At 47.2% G+C, this 17122-nt stretch overlaps 2 protein-coding genes across 2 annotated transcripts in view; one reads left to right on the top strand and one right to left on the bottom strand.

Annotated features, from left to right (window-relative positions):
* The window catches only part of LOC117645446, a 175436-nt gene that overhangs the window by 73175 nt on the left and 85139 nt on the right, over positions 1 to 17122 (top strand). The window lies entirely within an intron of this gene.
* LOC117645269 lies at positions 147 to 1981 on the bottom strand. The gene is made up of 8 exons (XM_034385336.1): positions 1948 to 1981; positions 1756 to 1860; positions 1480 to 1676; positions 1198 to 1401; positions 1039 to 1131; positions 884 to 970; positions 677 to 802; positions 147 to 601 (listed from the first exon to the last, which is right to left on the bottom strand). Exons 3-8 carry the CDS (start codon positions 1521 to 1523, stop codon positions 394 to 396), a joined length of 762 nt encoding a protein of 253 aa, XP_034241227.1. The 5' UTR covers positions 1524 to 1676; positions 1756 to 1860; positions 1948 to 1981; the 3' UTR covers positions 147 to 393.

Genomic DNA, 17122 nt, shown 5'->3' with positions numbered 1-17122 from the left:
CAAGTGAGGTTAGGTGTGCGCAGTGTTTTTGAGGTGTTGTAAGCCCATCTATTTTCTATTATTATGAATACACCTGTGAAATCGTTGGAAAAAACTTGGGAAGCAGTTTTCTGTTGTATGAAATCATTAATTTACATATTCTATTTTATGTAATTTTTATTGATTTGTTTTTTACCACTTGTAACTGATCGTTTCTGAATAAAAATATCCTTTGTCGATTGCGTAAAGCAAATTTCGACCTGATTTCGACTTAAATTCGAAATTGTTTAGGCTATCTTGAGGTTAGAAAGTCACCCCAACAACGCTCCACCGGCACCGCGTGAACACGACGTCTGCTAGCCCTGGCTGAGTGGTGTCTCCCCTCCACTCCCCCACCCCTCGAGTTGACCGAGGCTAGCTCCCCCGTGTAAACGTAGTACTAGACACCCTCTTGGCGTGGGTAGGAGCTGGCGGGGGAGGGTCGTCGTGGTCGTCTCGACGCCGCGGACGCCGCTTCCGCGGTGGAGGGGTGGGGGTGCGGGCGCGGGGTTCCTCCTCCTCGTCCTCGTCGTCCTCCTCCTCTCGCCGCCGTTTGTTGCTTGTCGTTGATGCTAAGCTGGTACTAAAACAAGGAAAATAAATTAATACCACGGAATATTTAGAAACCACCAAGTGGCAACTGAAACGACTAACTTACTCCATACACGTGTAGTCAAGGCTCTTAAGAGGCTTCTGGACTGGCTTCTGGACTGGCTTCGAGCTGGGGCCCGGACCGTCGTCGTCGTCGTCATGGTCGTTACCCTGACCCACGTTGGGAAGAGCCCTGTGGAAGAAACACAATCAGTTTAGCCAATCATCCATTGCAGGAATAGGAATGCCACCAATAGCATCGGTTACAACTTACACGGCCAAAGCATTACGATAGCCAATGCAAGACGTTTTGAACGCCGTACAAAACTTGTCTAAGTCGGCGAAGGACTTGTTCATCTCCCTGGAAGTAAAACGGAAGTCAAGAAACGATTTAAGGGCGAACATGCTGCTTAAAGTGCATCTACTTACGCCTGGTTACAGGAACGCACGGCACCAGCCGCCTTGAACTTGGCCTGGCGCACCCGCCCAGATGTGACATTCAGGAAATGTTCATGCATTTTCCTGCAAGGAACACGGACGGTGAGACGTGAGCCACTTCAAAACAAGCACAGGGGTAACGAGACTTACACAAATTCTGGAGTATTCAGCTCCGGAACATTAAGTTCCGTAGCTAGACGATTCTGCGAAATCGTTTCATGCACCAATCCATTTACGTCGTTGATCATCTGCCGTTCGAATGCTGCATCACCGTCTGTCATTCGAGCTATGTTGGAGCCAAACATTCCGCGGCAGAGCGCAGCACACACATCAAAAAGTTGAACATGCTCGACGCTGTAACGGACAAATTGGTTATAAAAGAAAACGAGCGGGCACAAGCATTTCCGCCCAACTCAATAACAGGGTACTCACTTTTGGAAATCAAATTGCCGACACCCTCCGCGGCGTACGTGCATGGCCCAATGGGATATTTTAAAAAAAGTGTCAGGGCAAAAAAATGCACTTCACCATACCAGGTGTTGCGGCATGAGAAGCGGGGCCGGCTGCCGCCTCCCATTCGGCGTGCCCATCCTCAGTAGTGACACCAGTCCTCACCAACTCGAAGAGACCTGCAACAGTCAACGGGTGAGCAAACGCAGACACACGGCGCCGCGGTGCACGTCCAGCCACATCCTTGGTGCTTCTTACCTTTAGTTTCAGGCCCAATGTCCACCTCTAACAAGGCGGGTAAAGCCCAAGCTACTCTTCCAGCAATGTTAACCCGACACTTCGGGATTCGAGAGGAGGACCGACCTGTGAACAGAAAAACAGAACATTAGACCTTTTTAGCAGATGATACGTTCACGTATCAGCGTGCTTGTACTCTCGTGCAGAGAGTACCGAGTTTCCGGCTAGCCAGGTAGCAGTTGCCTCGTTGCCTGACTAGCAAGCCTAGAAGAGGCCGAGCGCCTCGCTGGCAAGGCAGCGGCTGGCTGGCCTGCCTAGAAGATTATGAGCGGAGGGCCCGCAGTCTGCCGCGCCGCGCCGTGCCGCGCCGTGCCGCGCGCCGCACCATGAATCGGGGCGGCTGCGGGGGCTCGGGTTGCGCGCGCGTCGTATAACCTCGACACCCAGCTATCAAGTGCTCATGAAGTGCGTCCCTCGCGTTGCGCGTCGTTACGAGACGCTGCTAGCACGCATCACGTAGCTGCCCCCCTAGCTCATTCCCTTGCCGAGGCGCCACGTCCCGCCGCGCCCCGCCACACCCCCCCAGCAGTCTACACACACACGCACTTGAGCCTTGAGTGCGTAGAACGCATAGTGCAGCCCCCCCCCCCCCAACCCCTGCCCCTCTCGAGAAGCGGCGCGTCGGCAGTCGGCAGTGTGCGCCACTCTTGCTTATCTATCTTGAGGTCGGGTTCTGGTGGCCCGCCGGCCCCCGCTACGCAGTGGCGTAGTGCACTATAGTGGGGCTGCCCCTGGCCTATCAAACTCACGGCAGGAGGGGTATAAGGAGCCGAGTGCCACAAGAGAGACCAACATGAACAGAGCGGCCCTGACGGCCGGACCGACAAGGCAGCCAAGGCCCTGGCTGACACGACACGGCCATGGACAAGACGCGGGGCCTTGGCACGGCAAAGTCCAACTCGACTGATACCGAATGACACGACTTGAGGACTGGGCGAGTCACTGCGGCGGCTGCGGTCTACCAGAGTGAGGGCGAGGGCCGGGGACACGCGCCGCGTCAAGACTGGAACGCCGACGGGGACCGAGCCCGCCGGGCCTTGCGCGGCCTTGCGCAGCCTTGCGACGCTACGAGGCCGATGCAGCAGCGCAAGCAGCGAGACACCGGGTGGAAACCGGAGAAGGGTGAAAAGGACGAGTCTCGAAGCGTCGCGGGCCGGAGAGGACAAAGGGCGCGGCGGGGGCGGGCGGGGTTCGCTGAAGGCAGCAGCGAGCGACACGGCATAGAGCATTTACACCAGGGGTGTGCAACTCAGGCGACGAAGTCGCCCGGCGGGCAGACGCTCGAGCCGCGTGGGCGCTGCCGAGCCTAGGCTTGTGCCGGGGCCGGCCCGGGCTGGCTAGTCTAGTCTGTGTGACCGGCGGCAGTGCGGCTGGGCGACCGGCGCTGAGGTGTGAGCTCGACTGGACGAAGCGAGCACATCGGCATATCAGGGCCGTTCGAAGTATACCATCGGCTTAAGTGGTGTCTAAGGCAGGCGCGTAATTAGGGGGGAATTTCGGCTTTTTCGCGGATTGTTTCTTTGTATTCATGCGTAGACGTTGTTACTGTGATTAATGAGACTTTAACAATATGAGCACTGTGTAGTCGATATATTATGTGCCGTACTGTTTTAATCAATACTACACAAGGTAGGTGTACGCCAGACTGTGTCTTGTAACAGGCTTCGCGATGCTGCGCCAGTTGCGACAATCCACGCCTGGCGAATACACCTACCTTGGCCTGCGGCGCTAACCTGCCTTCGGCAGGCTGCCTTCCTTGGCATACCGTGGAAATGGGCGTGATCCCCTCAAAAAGAGCATTTGGTCATCAAAATCTTCACTAATGGGGCTAAACTTTCGGTCGGAGGTCTGAATGGGTCAAAAACAATTATAACGACATTGAATTTGACAAAAAGTTGAAAGTTCCAAAAAAGTTGTCTCTTTCCTGCCGTTTTTAAAGTGTTTATTGGCTAATATGACCGAATGGATTGAGATAGAAAGCTGAATTTTGGTGTGTGGCGAGCCAAGGATATGCCCAATGACCCTGCAAAATCTCAGCAGAATCGGCCGAGCCGTTTAGGAGGAGTAGTGCGGACACACAGACACACACACAGACAGACAGACAGACATGAAAAACTTTCAACCCCACTGGAGTAACAGGCTTCGCTATCGCTCAGCCAAAAACGGACAAGTTTGCCCCTTACGTTATGCAGCCCGTAACGCCCCCCCCCCCCCTTTTAGTCGACTCTCATTGCGCCCCTTCCCATAGGTCAACACCCCCACAAAATTTCAGCCATCTCAGGCAATTACTAGAGGAACTGTGAACAACACAACTTTTGGGCCTTTTACCACTGGTATTAGGGTAAGGAAAGGGGAAATCACTTGTGAATTTCGGTGTACAGATCCGACGAATTTCAGTCAAACTTCGATGAATTTCCGTCGAATTGCAATCGAATGTCGATGAATTTCAGTCAAATTTCAGGCGAATTTCGATGAATTTCAGTCATATTTTGACGAATTTCAGTCGAATTTCAATGAATTTTACATGTTTGATGAATTTTGGTGTACAAATTTGACTGTAGTTATTTCCCCTTGGGGTAAGGTGCCATAAGGGGGGACCCTGGTGAAACTTTCAAGTAGGCTTTAAAATAATCCCAGGAAGTTGAAACTTTGATTAATTATTATGTTCATTATGGTGAGTTCCCAAAACAAAATTCAATCCAAAATGTTGAACGGTCTCTGAGAAAAGTGGCTTTTTAGTGTTTTTAGAGCGTTGGGGAAAAATCTTCCTGCGTCTTTCATTGGAACGGAAAGTCCTGAAAATTTTTTTGGGTTATCCTTAAGATGTATAGAAGAGATTTCAGTGACGGAATTTTCAATTTCAACTTCTGTCCTCAGATATGAATTTTCAAATTTTAACATAGAAAAGTAAATTTTTTGGGCCCTTTTTTTTTTCAAACTTTTAGGGGGTTTTGGAAAAAAAAAGTAGGGCTGATATCAAGATTCCGTCACAAAAATTTGTCCACAAGTCATCAATGAACAGAGTCCATGCAAGACGACTCATGTAGGTGTCAACCAGGAACGCAAGAAGTCGTTCTACGACAAATTTTGTCGTAGTTTACGATGCCATTTATTCACCAGGGTCCCCCCTTAAGCCAAAGAGGAGTGAAATCGCCGATGGTATACTTCGAACGGCCCTGATATGCTCAAATCTCGAAGCCCGACGTCGTAGAGCCTCGTTCGACACGCCATTCGAAAGAGCGTACTATTTTCTACAAAAAAAATCAAAAGGGGAAGATTTTCTGGCCAGCCTGTTCCACCAACCCAACAAGCCCAAAAACCCCTCAAAAACAGCCTTTTTGGGGGGTTTTCGGTCCCCTATAAAATCCGGAGTTTGAGTTGGATCTCACTCCTATGGTGTTTTAGCTGTCCGTAGAGATGAAAGAACCCTGAAAAAAGTTTGAGCTTGATCCGAGATGGTCGCCGGCCAAGTGGCTTTTTTGGTCTGGAACGCCTCGATGGAAAATAGGCCGTTTCTCGAAAATTGCGTATTTGCACTGCTACGGGTGCGGCCATTTCTGACCGGGGGTATTTCCCAAATTTTTGGGTATTTGGGTTTTCGATGATTTCCAATCGATTGAGCCACGCAGATTTCCCTAATCTTCACTCCTTGCACCTTTTTCAGCACTTTTCAACAAAAATTTCTGAAAAAAATTATTTTTTTGGGGCTATTTAAAAGGGTTTTTGGGGGTCGGCAAGGGTCGGGTTGGTGCTGGAATGTTACGCGAGGGTACTAAGAGTCCGACCGAGTCGCGAGGGACGGCCGGGAAGCGCCGTGGCTGTGAAGAAAACTTGAAATTTGCCAACAAGCGGTTGTCCCTTTTTTTACATTTAGAACTTATTTTTCAAGTGCCCCGTGCGTTAACAGAACATGTAATTTTTCGTGGGACAGTCTAACCATCGCTCCGATTTAAGTTAACATAAGAATCCAGATTACAGTACTAAAAATGAAGAAAAGTCGAGATCGCAGTACCATAGTGTCTCAACAACTATGCATGTAGGAGTAAGACATAAAGGTTTTGTTATTTCAGTAAGATTTTAAGAGCAGCGTTCTAACATGCTAAAGCAGTGTCATTTTTAAGTTTTAGGAAACTAAAGCCATACAATGAGTTGAAAAGGTCGGAAACAGTTCCAAGGTAAGATTTGGCAATTTTTTCAGTACGGCGAACCGGGGTAATCATCAAATAAGGGTGTCTTACATAAAATTTGCCCATTGTAAATAGTGCTTGTGCTTGGAGTCCTAGAACTTCTCCGCATTAGGGCAAGTCACAACATCCACAGAGCAAAGGGTTTCTGACAGGGCAAAATTGTTTCCTACCACATCTAGCTTACTTGGCTACACTGCAGGAAAAATAACCACAACAAAAGTACACAAATTTCTGGCAAATTTTTTATCAGGAATTTAGTGTACTTTTCAAGTACAACAATTGTTGTACAAAGTACAATGGAGCCGGCATGATAAGTGCTGTGCTCGTTGTGGTTTGTAAAATTCTCGTTGTACTTTCTACAGTCCCTGTTGTACAGTTTTTGTTGTACTTTTAATGTACTATCCACACTTTTTCTTGCAGTGTACTTGAAATAGGCCCTTCACATTTTTCTCCTCATCTCCTTCCCACTTTGACCACCCCCTGCTCAAGAGTCGTCAGGATTCCTCGGTCAAACTTTTGCGGTGGGAGTGATTGTTGTTACTGCTCAATTTCAACCATGTCAGAGATATTCCTTCTATGGAAATAATTTGAAGAAAGAGCGAACGAAGCCCAGCCCTCTGCACCTTGCTCCACTTGGTAAGAAAACTAGTGCAGTCGGGAATGAGTACACTATCTCTTCCTTCTCTTGTTGTATATTTGAACATGAGGACTAAGTCAACAATTACTCCATATTCATCATCTTTCCAAGCATACCATTTTCCAGTCGCTCAACTCATGAAGCACTTCGTCTATTTTTCTTTCACAGGTTTTCAGATTTCTAGACACGTATCAACCCGTCAGAGCTGAGACCTTAGCCTGTAGCAAGCAGCCAGCTGGGAGTCGTCTTCCGAATGGGCACCTTGATTCCGCGCTGTTGTATCACACCCAAGAGCTGCATGAAGCGAAAATTTCCGCCTCAGCACTCAAATTTTGCTGCATCCTCTATCTTGAGCAGCCAACATCATCATGGTATATCTCTGCTTGAGTAAAACCACATCAGGTTCCACGACGTCATCTTCATCCTCCACCAAGTCTTGGCTTTGCATCAGGAGGACCTGCACTGGTCATGCTATATCAATTACCTGCAATTAACAAAACAGTAAGGAACTCAGCTTAGCTTCACTCTAAGATAAACATGCTCTTTTCTCTCTCCTTATTATGGTATGGTTTACTGCACTTAAGGTTGGAAGTTAAATGACTGCTGTTTTATGATGTTTTGTCAAACGTACCTTAGCAAAAATGGAAAATAGTGCAGCCCACTCCCTAGCCTTACCCCTGTTCGGTCTATGGCAATCAAAATCTCATCTTCTATGAGCACAAAGGGACTGCCTCAGGGTCAACGGATTGTGGTGAGATAGACCGAGTCGCTACAAAGAAAGAATATACTATTCAAAACAGAAGAATTTCGTATGGTGAGTTAATAGAAGCTTACGCGAATACAGTGTGCTGTCCTCATGATGAGTGCGTTTCGATGATGGAACATGGCCTTCATCAGCGCTCTTCCGATGGATATGGATAAGTTTCTATTAACAGGGGGTAGCAACACGGCACTTTTGGCCGCTCCGTATGCGGTAGCGAGGCCCGGCCCCCCACCACCGCCCCAGCCGGTGCCGGCCTGTTGTGAGCCTAGCTAACCTCTCAGAAAAACACTATTTTTGTATGTTATTTGGTGGCAAATCAGTCCTGTTTGTCAGTTCCCTCGTTCATTTCGTTATCTTACGATCAAGCACAGACGATTTTTTCTTTGTGCCAAAATCGCAGAGCACTTTTGACAATGCGAGCCGCTGCAACTGGCCGCGGCGCCGCGCCGCGTAGACGTTTCGCTTTAGCAAAAGTGCTCTGCGATTTTGGCACAAGGAAAATATTTTTTGTGCTTAATCGAAAGAAAACAAAATAAACGAGGGAACTGACCACGAACGACACTGATTTGCCACCAAATAACGTACGGAAACAGCGTTTTTCTGAGAGGTTAGCTAGGCTCACATCAGGACGGCACCGGCTGGGGCGGTGGTGGGGGCCGGGCCTCGCAACCGCACGGAGCGGCCAAAAGTGCCGTGTTGCTACCCCCTGCCATTAATAAGAATTCAAGCATACCGTCGAATCGCTTTCGCTGGCCATTTTTGGCGCTTTCCACTATTACCTTAGAGAAGCTCCAGACAAAAAAACGTTAACGCTAACGCTAACGTGAAAGCAGATGATACTGCACTGTAAAAAATTATGTTGTAATTTAGCAGTAAATATGTTGCTAATTTTCTTAGCGATCAAAGTTGTTTTCAAATGACTTTCGTTGTTTACTAACGAGTTGCGTCGTTCGTCCACAAGATGTTTGTAAACCGGTAGACAGCCTTATTTGCATCAATTTTTATCGCCGATTAGGTCACAGACCTAGTAGAGTCCCGGTTACCCCGCAGTAACCACTTCTTAGATTGTCCGGGTTGTTTGTTCGCAGCAAAATATTGTTTTGAAACGGCATAAGTCATAAAAATAATTAGCAACGAATTCGTCGTTTTAAAACAAGCAAACTTGTTCACAAACAACAGCGTTGTCGAGGTTGGTAATTGTGTTGTTGTTTTAAAACAACAATTTTTTAACAGTGTGATGAAAATGTTTATTGAAATGTATGAATGCGACATTTTGTAAATTTCTTTCAAAGAGTAAACACTCGGAACTCTTTTTTTTGACAAATTTCTTACGCATGGTATTCATGAAAATGTCAATTTTAGTATAACTTTTGAATATCCTAACGTGCCATGTTCGCAATGACGGTGGGACACTCATATGTCCGATACCACTTGTGTTGGGTATCACTTTCGTTCTTTCAGCGCGAGGATGCACAATTTGGTGGCTAATCACATAAATACTCAATACCCATAAAAGTTGTGTTAGGTACTAGGGCAAGGCGCCTTGCGGCACGCGGCGTGTCAGCCACATCTCCAAGCGGGGCCGGCCGGCCGGCGCGCCACCCGAACCCGACCTCAAGATAGATAAGCAAGAGTGGCGCACACTGCCGACGCGCCGCTTCTCGAGAGGGGCAGGGGTTCGGGGGGGCGCAGCACCATGCGTTCTACGCACTCAAGGCTCAAGTGCGTGTGTGTGTAGACTGCTGCGGGGTGTGGCGGGGCGCGGCGGGACGTGGCGTCTCGGTAAGGGAATGGGCGAGGGGGATGCGTGCTAGCAGCGTCTCGTGACGACGCGCAACGCGAGGGACGCACTTCATGAGTACTAGAGAGCTGGGTGTCGAGGTTATACGCCGCGCGCTCAACCCGAGCCCCCGCAGGCGGCCCGATTCATGGTGCGGCGGGCGACGGCACGGCGGCGCGGCACGCTGAGGGCCCTCCGCTCATAATCTTCTAGGCAGGCCAGCCAGCCGCTGCCTTGCCAGCGAGGCGCTCGGCCTCTTCTAGGCTTGCTAGTCAGGCAACGAGGCAACTGCTGCCTGGCTAGCCGGAAACTCGGTACTCTCTGCACGAGAGTACAAGCACGCTGATACGTGAACGTATCATCTGCTAAAAAAAATCTCATTCAACGAACGTTAATGAAAGCAGATGATACTCGTTTGGTTTTCTTATACGGGGTAGTACGCGGGATCATTCCAAAGATAGTGTTTAAAATTGTGTATGAAACAAAATACACAGACCCGAGTGAGCTGGCCGGTGTTGGTACTAGCCGTGCCGAGCTGTGGCTTGCACCGCACGCCGCCGAGCCCCAGCGAGCGCCCCAGGCCGGGCCGAATCGGGAGGCATTGTTGCGCGATACTCCGCGCCGTGGCAGGCGGGGAGGGATTGTCAATGCGAGGAGGAGGTGCCATTGTTGACGCCCGGTGCCGCTGGCGCTGTACCGCGGAGGGATTGTCGAATTCCGCGCAGGCTGCGCCTCATTGCCAGCCAGCCAGCCAGCCAGCCAGCCACACGCACCAGCCCGCCCCGGCCGCCAGCCCCTATTATATTGTTAGGATACGCGCTTGGTTTCTGGACTCGAGAGTAAAAGCACGCTGACACCTTCATTTGTGTATAGTAGTTTTAAGTATGTTTCAAGTGTGAAGGTATCATCTGCTAAAAACCACTTGGTCGGCGACATCCTAGGAGCGGGCGCTTGTCCCTTGCAAAAAGGAAAATATATGGAAAATATGTGTCAATATATGACTCCATATATGTTTCATGCATTGCCAATATAATTGTATCTTGCTCAATATATTGCAAATTATCTTGCGCAATACGTGGTTTATATATGGGGGGTATATCTTGGAGCCCATTAATATATTATGCATATATTTCCCCATATAATATTATCTTTGCGAAATGTATGTTTCAATATCTGACACGGTGCCCGTCGTGGGATGGGGCAGGGTGAGGAGGGCAGACTTTTCAAGTAACTTTTCTTAAAATCTTGGCACTCGATGTTGAAAGGCGGCTATATTTTTCAACATTGTTTTATGTAGTAAAATAGATTGACACCATATATTGAGCAGGGGCAAGGTTCTTTTCCATGCGTTTAAGTCTCCAAGAAATTTTGAGAAATCCTGTTTAACAAGTTAACTGGAACAGTTAGGAAATTTTAAACGTCTTTTTTGAGTGTAGCGCGAAAAGTTTGTCAAGGCGACCACGACATGATGACGAGTGGGTGTTCTCGCAAGGCGAGGCTACATTCTTTGATAATAGTAAAGGAAGTCTCTGAGTCGTCAGACTCCATGGTGTATTCGCACTAAATATTGCCTACATATAGAGCAATGTATGAAATGTATATATTTGCCACATATTTTTTATATCGGAAAAGTATCTTGCTAAATTATCTTTTCCACATATGTCGTCAATACATGTTGGGCCATATATTTTGTCCATATAGTGCCCACATATTTTCCATTTTGCAAGGGGTGGTGTTTTATCGGTTCATTGTATGTATACGAACTGCCGAAAAGACACTTGGACGAAATCCGACACCCCCTGTGGCTTTGGTACGGGTCTAAACACCCCAAAAACAGCTGTTTTCGAGGGTTTGGGACTAGATGGGTTCTCGCAAACCGAGATCCAAAAAAGTACCCAAATGGGTCTCAGATACTCAAAAAAATGCGCTCTTTCGAATGCCGTGTCGAACGAGGCTCTACGACGTCGGGTTTGGATGCTACGGGCTCTCAAAGTTGCTCAATTTCACTATTTTTACTGAAGATTTGGGCATATCAGGGCCGTTTGAAGTAGACCATCGGCGATTTCGCTCCTCTTTGTCTCAAATGGTGCCTACCCATAGGTAAACACCCCCACAAAATTTCAGCCATGTCAGGCAATTATTAGAGGAACTGTGAACAATTTAAGTTTTGGGTCATTTTACCACTGGGCTTAGGTGGTTTTGGGTCCAGAAAAAATATTTTTTTTAGCTATTTACTTTTGATCAGCACCTCTTGAAACGCCTTTGTAACATGGTGCCTCAAAACTTTTTTTTTTTCCAAGTTATGTTCCAATTACAGCTGAGCGATTCTCACGTTTCGGGGTAGTTTCGTTTCTTCTGACTCCTGTGCCCAAACGAGCGCAGATATCGACATGGGGTTTGTTTCTGATGTTAGGGAGGGCCATTGCCCACTAAACGCACACATTTCGAAAAGTTCACGTTCGTTGGATTGGTCTACGTAGCGTTTGGAATACCCCAAATGTAACTTCCGTGATTGTCCAAAGAGAACATACTCGAACTTTCCGCCCCCAGTGTGGCGGTGTGGTTCGAAAATGCTGCCAACTGTCGATGGGGATTCGAAGCTTGGCACGTCTCGAGCTAATTTCAACCGAAGACCAATACGCCAGACTTCTTTCGAAGGTACTTATGCTGCAACGAAAAATGTCCTCCGTATATTGAATTTCACTACACAAATTTCGAAAAGGCAGCTCTAGACTTCTCCCCAAGCCAAACTTTTAACTTTCCATGACACAAGCTATCAAAGTGGAGTCCCTGGGATATAATTGCATGGGTCGCGGAAATCTAAGATGCTGTACACGGTCGCAAAGCGGGCTAGAGCATTATAAAATGGCGTGTATCAACAATTACCTGTAACTTCCGTGGCACCCTTTATCCAATGTTGCAGCAGCACTAAGTGAAAAAAATTTCCGCTGAAATGTCGGGCTTAGAGTACACTGTTAGAAATTAGCTCCGAAATTTTATGGAGAAAAACCCTATAATCACGTTCATGGAGACTCCATTCATTTTCTATTTTTTTTCGGAGAGATTTTCTCAGGGTTTATACAGATGTTCTTCGGAGCATTCCTTGGGTTCAGATAGGAGGTAAAATGCAAGTCTTTTCTCAGATATATTAAAGACGACTTCGCTGAAGCATTTTTTGGTCTGAAATGGTCAAAGAAGGGACAATCTCATTCGAGCTCATTTGACTTATATCCTGTAGCTTTCCCTTAATATTATGAAAACTGAGCTCAAGAAGTAGGGGTTCACCCTTCCCTCAATTTTTAACTGGTTGCAAACCTTTTTTTCGTGTTTTTGTGATAGTGCAGCATATTTTTTGTTCAAAATTCCGAAATTTTTCGGAGAAAGCCCAGAATTTGCATTTATGGAGAGCTCCATGCAGAAGTTTCGGAAAAACTCCATGATTTTTCCATTTTTTTTCGGAATTTTCTGACAGTGTATCATTTGACCCTGGAACGACTTTTAAGCCACAGCAAGCCCAAGTCAGCCGTTAAAGCCGATTTTCACACTTTGTAACTTCCGTGATAACGTAATTTCCGTGATCAAAACACCCACTAAAACGTATGGGAATACCTTATGGCTCATGTTTTTAGGAAGATAGTACAAGGTCTTTACTATAAATACCATTGCCATAACTCTAGTATCACCCAGGACCCCAATAATCAGAAAAACTTAATTGGATATTTCTCACTTTCGGCGAATCAGAGACGCCAAAACTACCCCGAAACGTGAGAATCGCTCAGCTAGAAAAAGACAAGTTTGTCCTCGAAAAAAAGTTTTGATGCACCATGTTACAAAGGCGATTCAAGAGGTGCTGTCAAAAGTAGATAGCTTAAAAAAATATTTTTTTCTGGACCCAAAACCACCTAAGCCCAGTGGTAAAATGACCCAAAACTTAAATTGTTCACAGTTCCTCTAATAATTGCCTGACATGGCTGAAATTTTGTGGGGGTGTTTACCTATGGGTAGGCACCATTTGAGACAAAGAGGAGCGAAATCGCCGATGGTCTACTTCAAACGGCCCTGATACGCCCAAATCATCAGTAAAAATAGTGAAATTGAGCAACTTTGAGAGCCCGTAGCATCCAAACCCGACGTCGTAGAGCCTCGTTCGACACGGCATTCGAAAGAGCGCATTTTTTGAGTATCTGAGACCCATTTGGGTACTTTTTTGGATCTCGGTTTGCGAGAACCCATCTAGTCCCAAACCCTCGAAAACAGCTGTTTTTGGGGTGTTTAGACCCGTACCAAAGCCACAGGGGGTGTCGGATTTCGTCCAAGTGTCTTTTCGGCAGTTCGTATATATACAATGAACCGATAAAACACCACAAGCGTCCGCTCCTAGGATGTCGCCGACCAAGTGTTTTTTTTGTCTGGAGCTTCTCTTAAATGTTTCACGGGCCGAAAGGCTCCTGGTTTATGGGTTCTTTCTTCGTTCTTGTTTTGCTGTGAGGGTTCGGATGCTCCCCGGTTGGGTCACTGCTCGCCGCTCCACTGCATAAGGCCCAAGAGATTTGAACTAAAACATTGTTTCGAACAGAAAATTCTAGGATGATTCAAGGCATATCTCTAGTGCAGCGGTTCCCAACCTTGGGGTCGCGACCCAATTTTGGGTCGCGGAAATTTTTTTTTGGGTCGCGGCGTGGTGGCGGCGGTCGCCTTGGGTCGCGAAGCGTATACCTGGGTCACCAGCGGCCCCTAGCAGCCTACGGTATTGGCGCTTCCGCGAAGGGAAATCCCAGAGTTGTTTGTGTCTGCCTTGGCAGTGGGATGCGTCCTAGCATCAGTTTACGGCTAAAAGGGGGAAGATGGATTTACACGGAAAAGGGGAACTTGACATCAGTTGTTGAGTACAGTCGCTTGCAGAAAGGTTCCACTGTTGTCGCGGCGTAGTAACTGGGGCCCGGGGCGGCGGCTCGGCTGGCCTGCTGGTGCTTGTGGCGGCCGGGGCATGGCGGGAAAACGGGGCAGCCTGGAGAACTGGCTGCGGACCGCGCCGAAACGGCCGGCATCAAATGCACCGGGAGGTGCTGGCCGAGGCCGAGGTTCTGGATCGTCCAACAGCTCCGGGAACCTGCCAGCCCCTGGTGCTGCTCAGGCCCCAGGCGGGCGCGGGCGCGGCGGACGGAAATCCGCTGAATGTTGAAGGGGACCTACGCGTGGCGGTGACGCAAAACACCTTACCGCGCATCGACAAGCTGGTGCGGAGTATGCAGGCCCAGGGCAGCCACTGATAGAACAATAAAGCAATGAGAAACTAACTTTCTTTCATTTACAACATTTATAAGACACAAAGCTAAACAAGAAACAATCAAAACATTTAAAAAAAATTGGATTTTTTTTTTTTTGGGGGGGGGGGTGAGGGTCATGGGTCGCGTTGGGTCGCGACATTTCGGCTGTGGGGTCGCGAAAATTTTGGAAGCCAGTTTTGGGTCGCGAGCCGAAAAAGGTTGGGAACCGCTGCTCTAGTGTATTTTTGGGCCCGTCCCGTTTATTTTTTGTAAAAAAAATGACGGAGGGACGGGCATATAGTATGACTCCCGACGATCGCTGGGGCGCGTACCGAAGTATTACAAGGTAGGTTTACGCCAGACCGCGTCTTGTCGTAACAGGCTTCGCGATGTCTCGCTGCCTGTTCCTCCAATCCGCGCCTGGCGTACCTACCTTGGCCTGCGGCGCTAACCTGCCTTCGGCAGGCAATGCTTGTCCACCATAGGTAACTTCTAATCACTGTTAAAAAAAATTACTGAAAATTCATAATTTTTTGTAAGAAGTCGATTTACTTACATTCAGTCTGAATTTTCATACCAAAACTTTCATACTTCGCGGTCTGAAAGTTTCAGACGACGTTAGTCTGAATTTTCAGATCAACATGTTGTATGAAAAATGATACCAGTCGGTCTATTTTATCAGACTAAGTTGTACGAAGAATATGAACAGTCGCACTAAACAATGCCACTCTGTCGAGTAGAGCTCAATACGGCGAACTTTTGCCATCGGTTTATCGTACACGCTCAGCGGATCGTCTCGGCTCAAAAATTAGGTACACGGCAGTAGACTCCTACTTGCAAAGGTAGTGAAGAGGCTAGAGGTGACTGCTGAATTGCGAGGGAGAGCGGCCTTAGCCCAACCACGCGCCGACCCGTGGCCATGCGCGAGAGTGAAGTTGTATTCTTTGTTATTTAGCTTATACTGCACTTATTAACCTGAATCTTGCTTTGGTGCGCTCATGCCCTTTCAGACAATCACTTGGAATAAGTTTGTAACAAAATATTCGCAATTTCGCCTTCAAGTGGCAATTTTAGCTCCAATAGATCGTCCATGCGACACTAGCGCCACCTAGCGGATAGAGCAATAAGTGTCCATTTCGGAGCTCTGAAACATTCTCTATGCTTTTACGACACTAAACGTAAATATTATTTGAAATACAACAGTAGTATTAATAAAAGTTCTGAGAAAATCGAAAAATGTACAAAGGGGACGGGGTTTTTTCACTCGTTTTCCGATTTCACAAGTATGAATTTAGTTTTCGGACGACAATGTACAAAACTTGATAACCATCGCTCTAAATATTCAGACTTGCTAGTCTAAATTCAACTTTCAGACATCAGGTCAAACTTTTCAGACAGTTGGTCTTAATATTCGTACCATTTTATGAATTTACGATTCAGACCACCAAGTAAGACGAAATCAGTCTGAATTTTCATATTTTTTTTAACAGTGATCTGTTGCATACGGGGGGGGGCTCCGCACCCCACCCAGACCCCCCTTCATTCTAGATAGAGTTGCTTCATCTTCAAATTACACGATCTTGACCCTTGTAACTTTTTAGCCTGTCGAGGCTGGGGGGGCTTCCTTCAAGACAGGGGAAATCTGCCTGCAGAAAACTTGATTTTTCGCTGTTTTTTAGGTGTTTTTCGGCGATTAAAACTGATCCAGTTGAGCTAGGCTAGTGAAATGTCGCGTGTGCCGAGCCAAGAACATACCTCATGATCCCGCTAAATCTCAGCCAGATCGGCCGAGCCGTTAAGGAGGAGTAGTTCGCGCAGACACGCACACACACACACTCTCAGCCGTTTACTGACTATTTTGGTTGCTTACAGAAATGCGTCTGCTAATGAGAAATAGTCAGAGGCTGAGAGTGCACACACACACACACACAGAAAAAGTTTTTTGACCCCACTGGTGTAACGGGTTTCGCTATCGCTCAGCCAATAACTGTATTCATGAAACGTTGCTTTCAAAGTACAGATGAAATAATGAATGAGTTTTCATGATCTGCGCTCGTTTGTCGCGTCTGTGTGCAATCCAGCGTCTTGCAACGCTAACTAGCGAAGAAATTGTTCGGGCTCGTACAGTCCAACTCGAAATTTTCTAAACAGTTCATGGTCGAGCACTTTTTGTTCGTCCCTGAACGAACAAAATTTTTGTTCGGATCGTTCGAGTTCGCTCGGATCCGAACATATTCGCCCATCTCTACAGCTACACTCTGCTGTGGCCACATTACATCCTGAACACGAAAGTTAAACTATTAAAGGATAACCAAGTCAAAACAAGGAGCCATATTGTATTTGTTTTCGAGGTGACCGTTCCAGTTGAGAGACGAGAGCGCACCTCCCCTACCCCTCCGCCTTCTATTCGTTCCGCTACCATCGTGTGATGTGAAGCACCCACTACCCACCTAGTGTAAACAACCCCAAAGCAGACATCAAAAAGACCAGTGGAGAGGACCCATCATGTTTAAAAACAAAGTTATTGTTTGGTGTAGTTGGGTTACCTGTTGTCTCTTATTTACTGAGTTAAATGCAAAGAATCCAAAAACGATTTTCTTGGGTATTGATAGAACAAATAAGACAAGAGAATCACAGCACAGAAGATATATTTACATGACTTGAACTGACTTGAACAAGAATGTAAGTATTAAG

Source organism: Thrips palmi, unplaced genomic scaffold (genome assembly GCF_012932325.1).
Source record: "Thrips palmi isolate BJ-2018 unplaced genomic scaffold, TpBJ-2018v1 HiC_scaffold_18, whole genome shotgun sequence".
Classification (NCBI taxonomy): Eukaryota; Metazoa; Arthropoda; class Insecta; order Thysanoptera; family Thripidae; genus Thrips; species Thrips palmi.
The sequence above is the reverse complement of the archived record's forward strand: the minus strand, read 5'-3'. Positions and strand labels throughout refer to the sequence as shown.

What these genes read in the sequence shown, in the direction of transcription:
- LOC117645269 (XM_034385336.1), bottom strand. Translation starts at nt 1,523, where the DNA reads ATGCACGTACGCCGCGGAGGGTGTCGGCAATTTGATTTCCAAAA. An exon ending in CGGCAATTTGATTTCCAAAA is followed by an intron (nt 1,402 to 1,479) that starts GTGAGTACCCTG and finishes TGTCCGTTACAG; the next exon opens with CGTCGAGCATGTTCAACTTT. An exon ending in TATCGTAATGCTTTGGCCGT is followed by an intron (nt 803 to 883) that starts GTAAGTTGTAAC and finishes TTTCTTCCACAG; the next exon opens with GGCTCTTCCCAACGTGGGTC.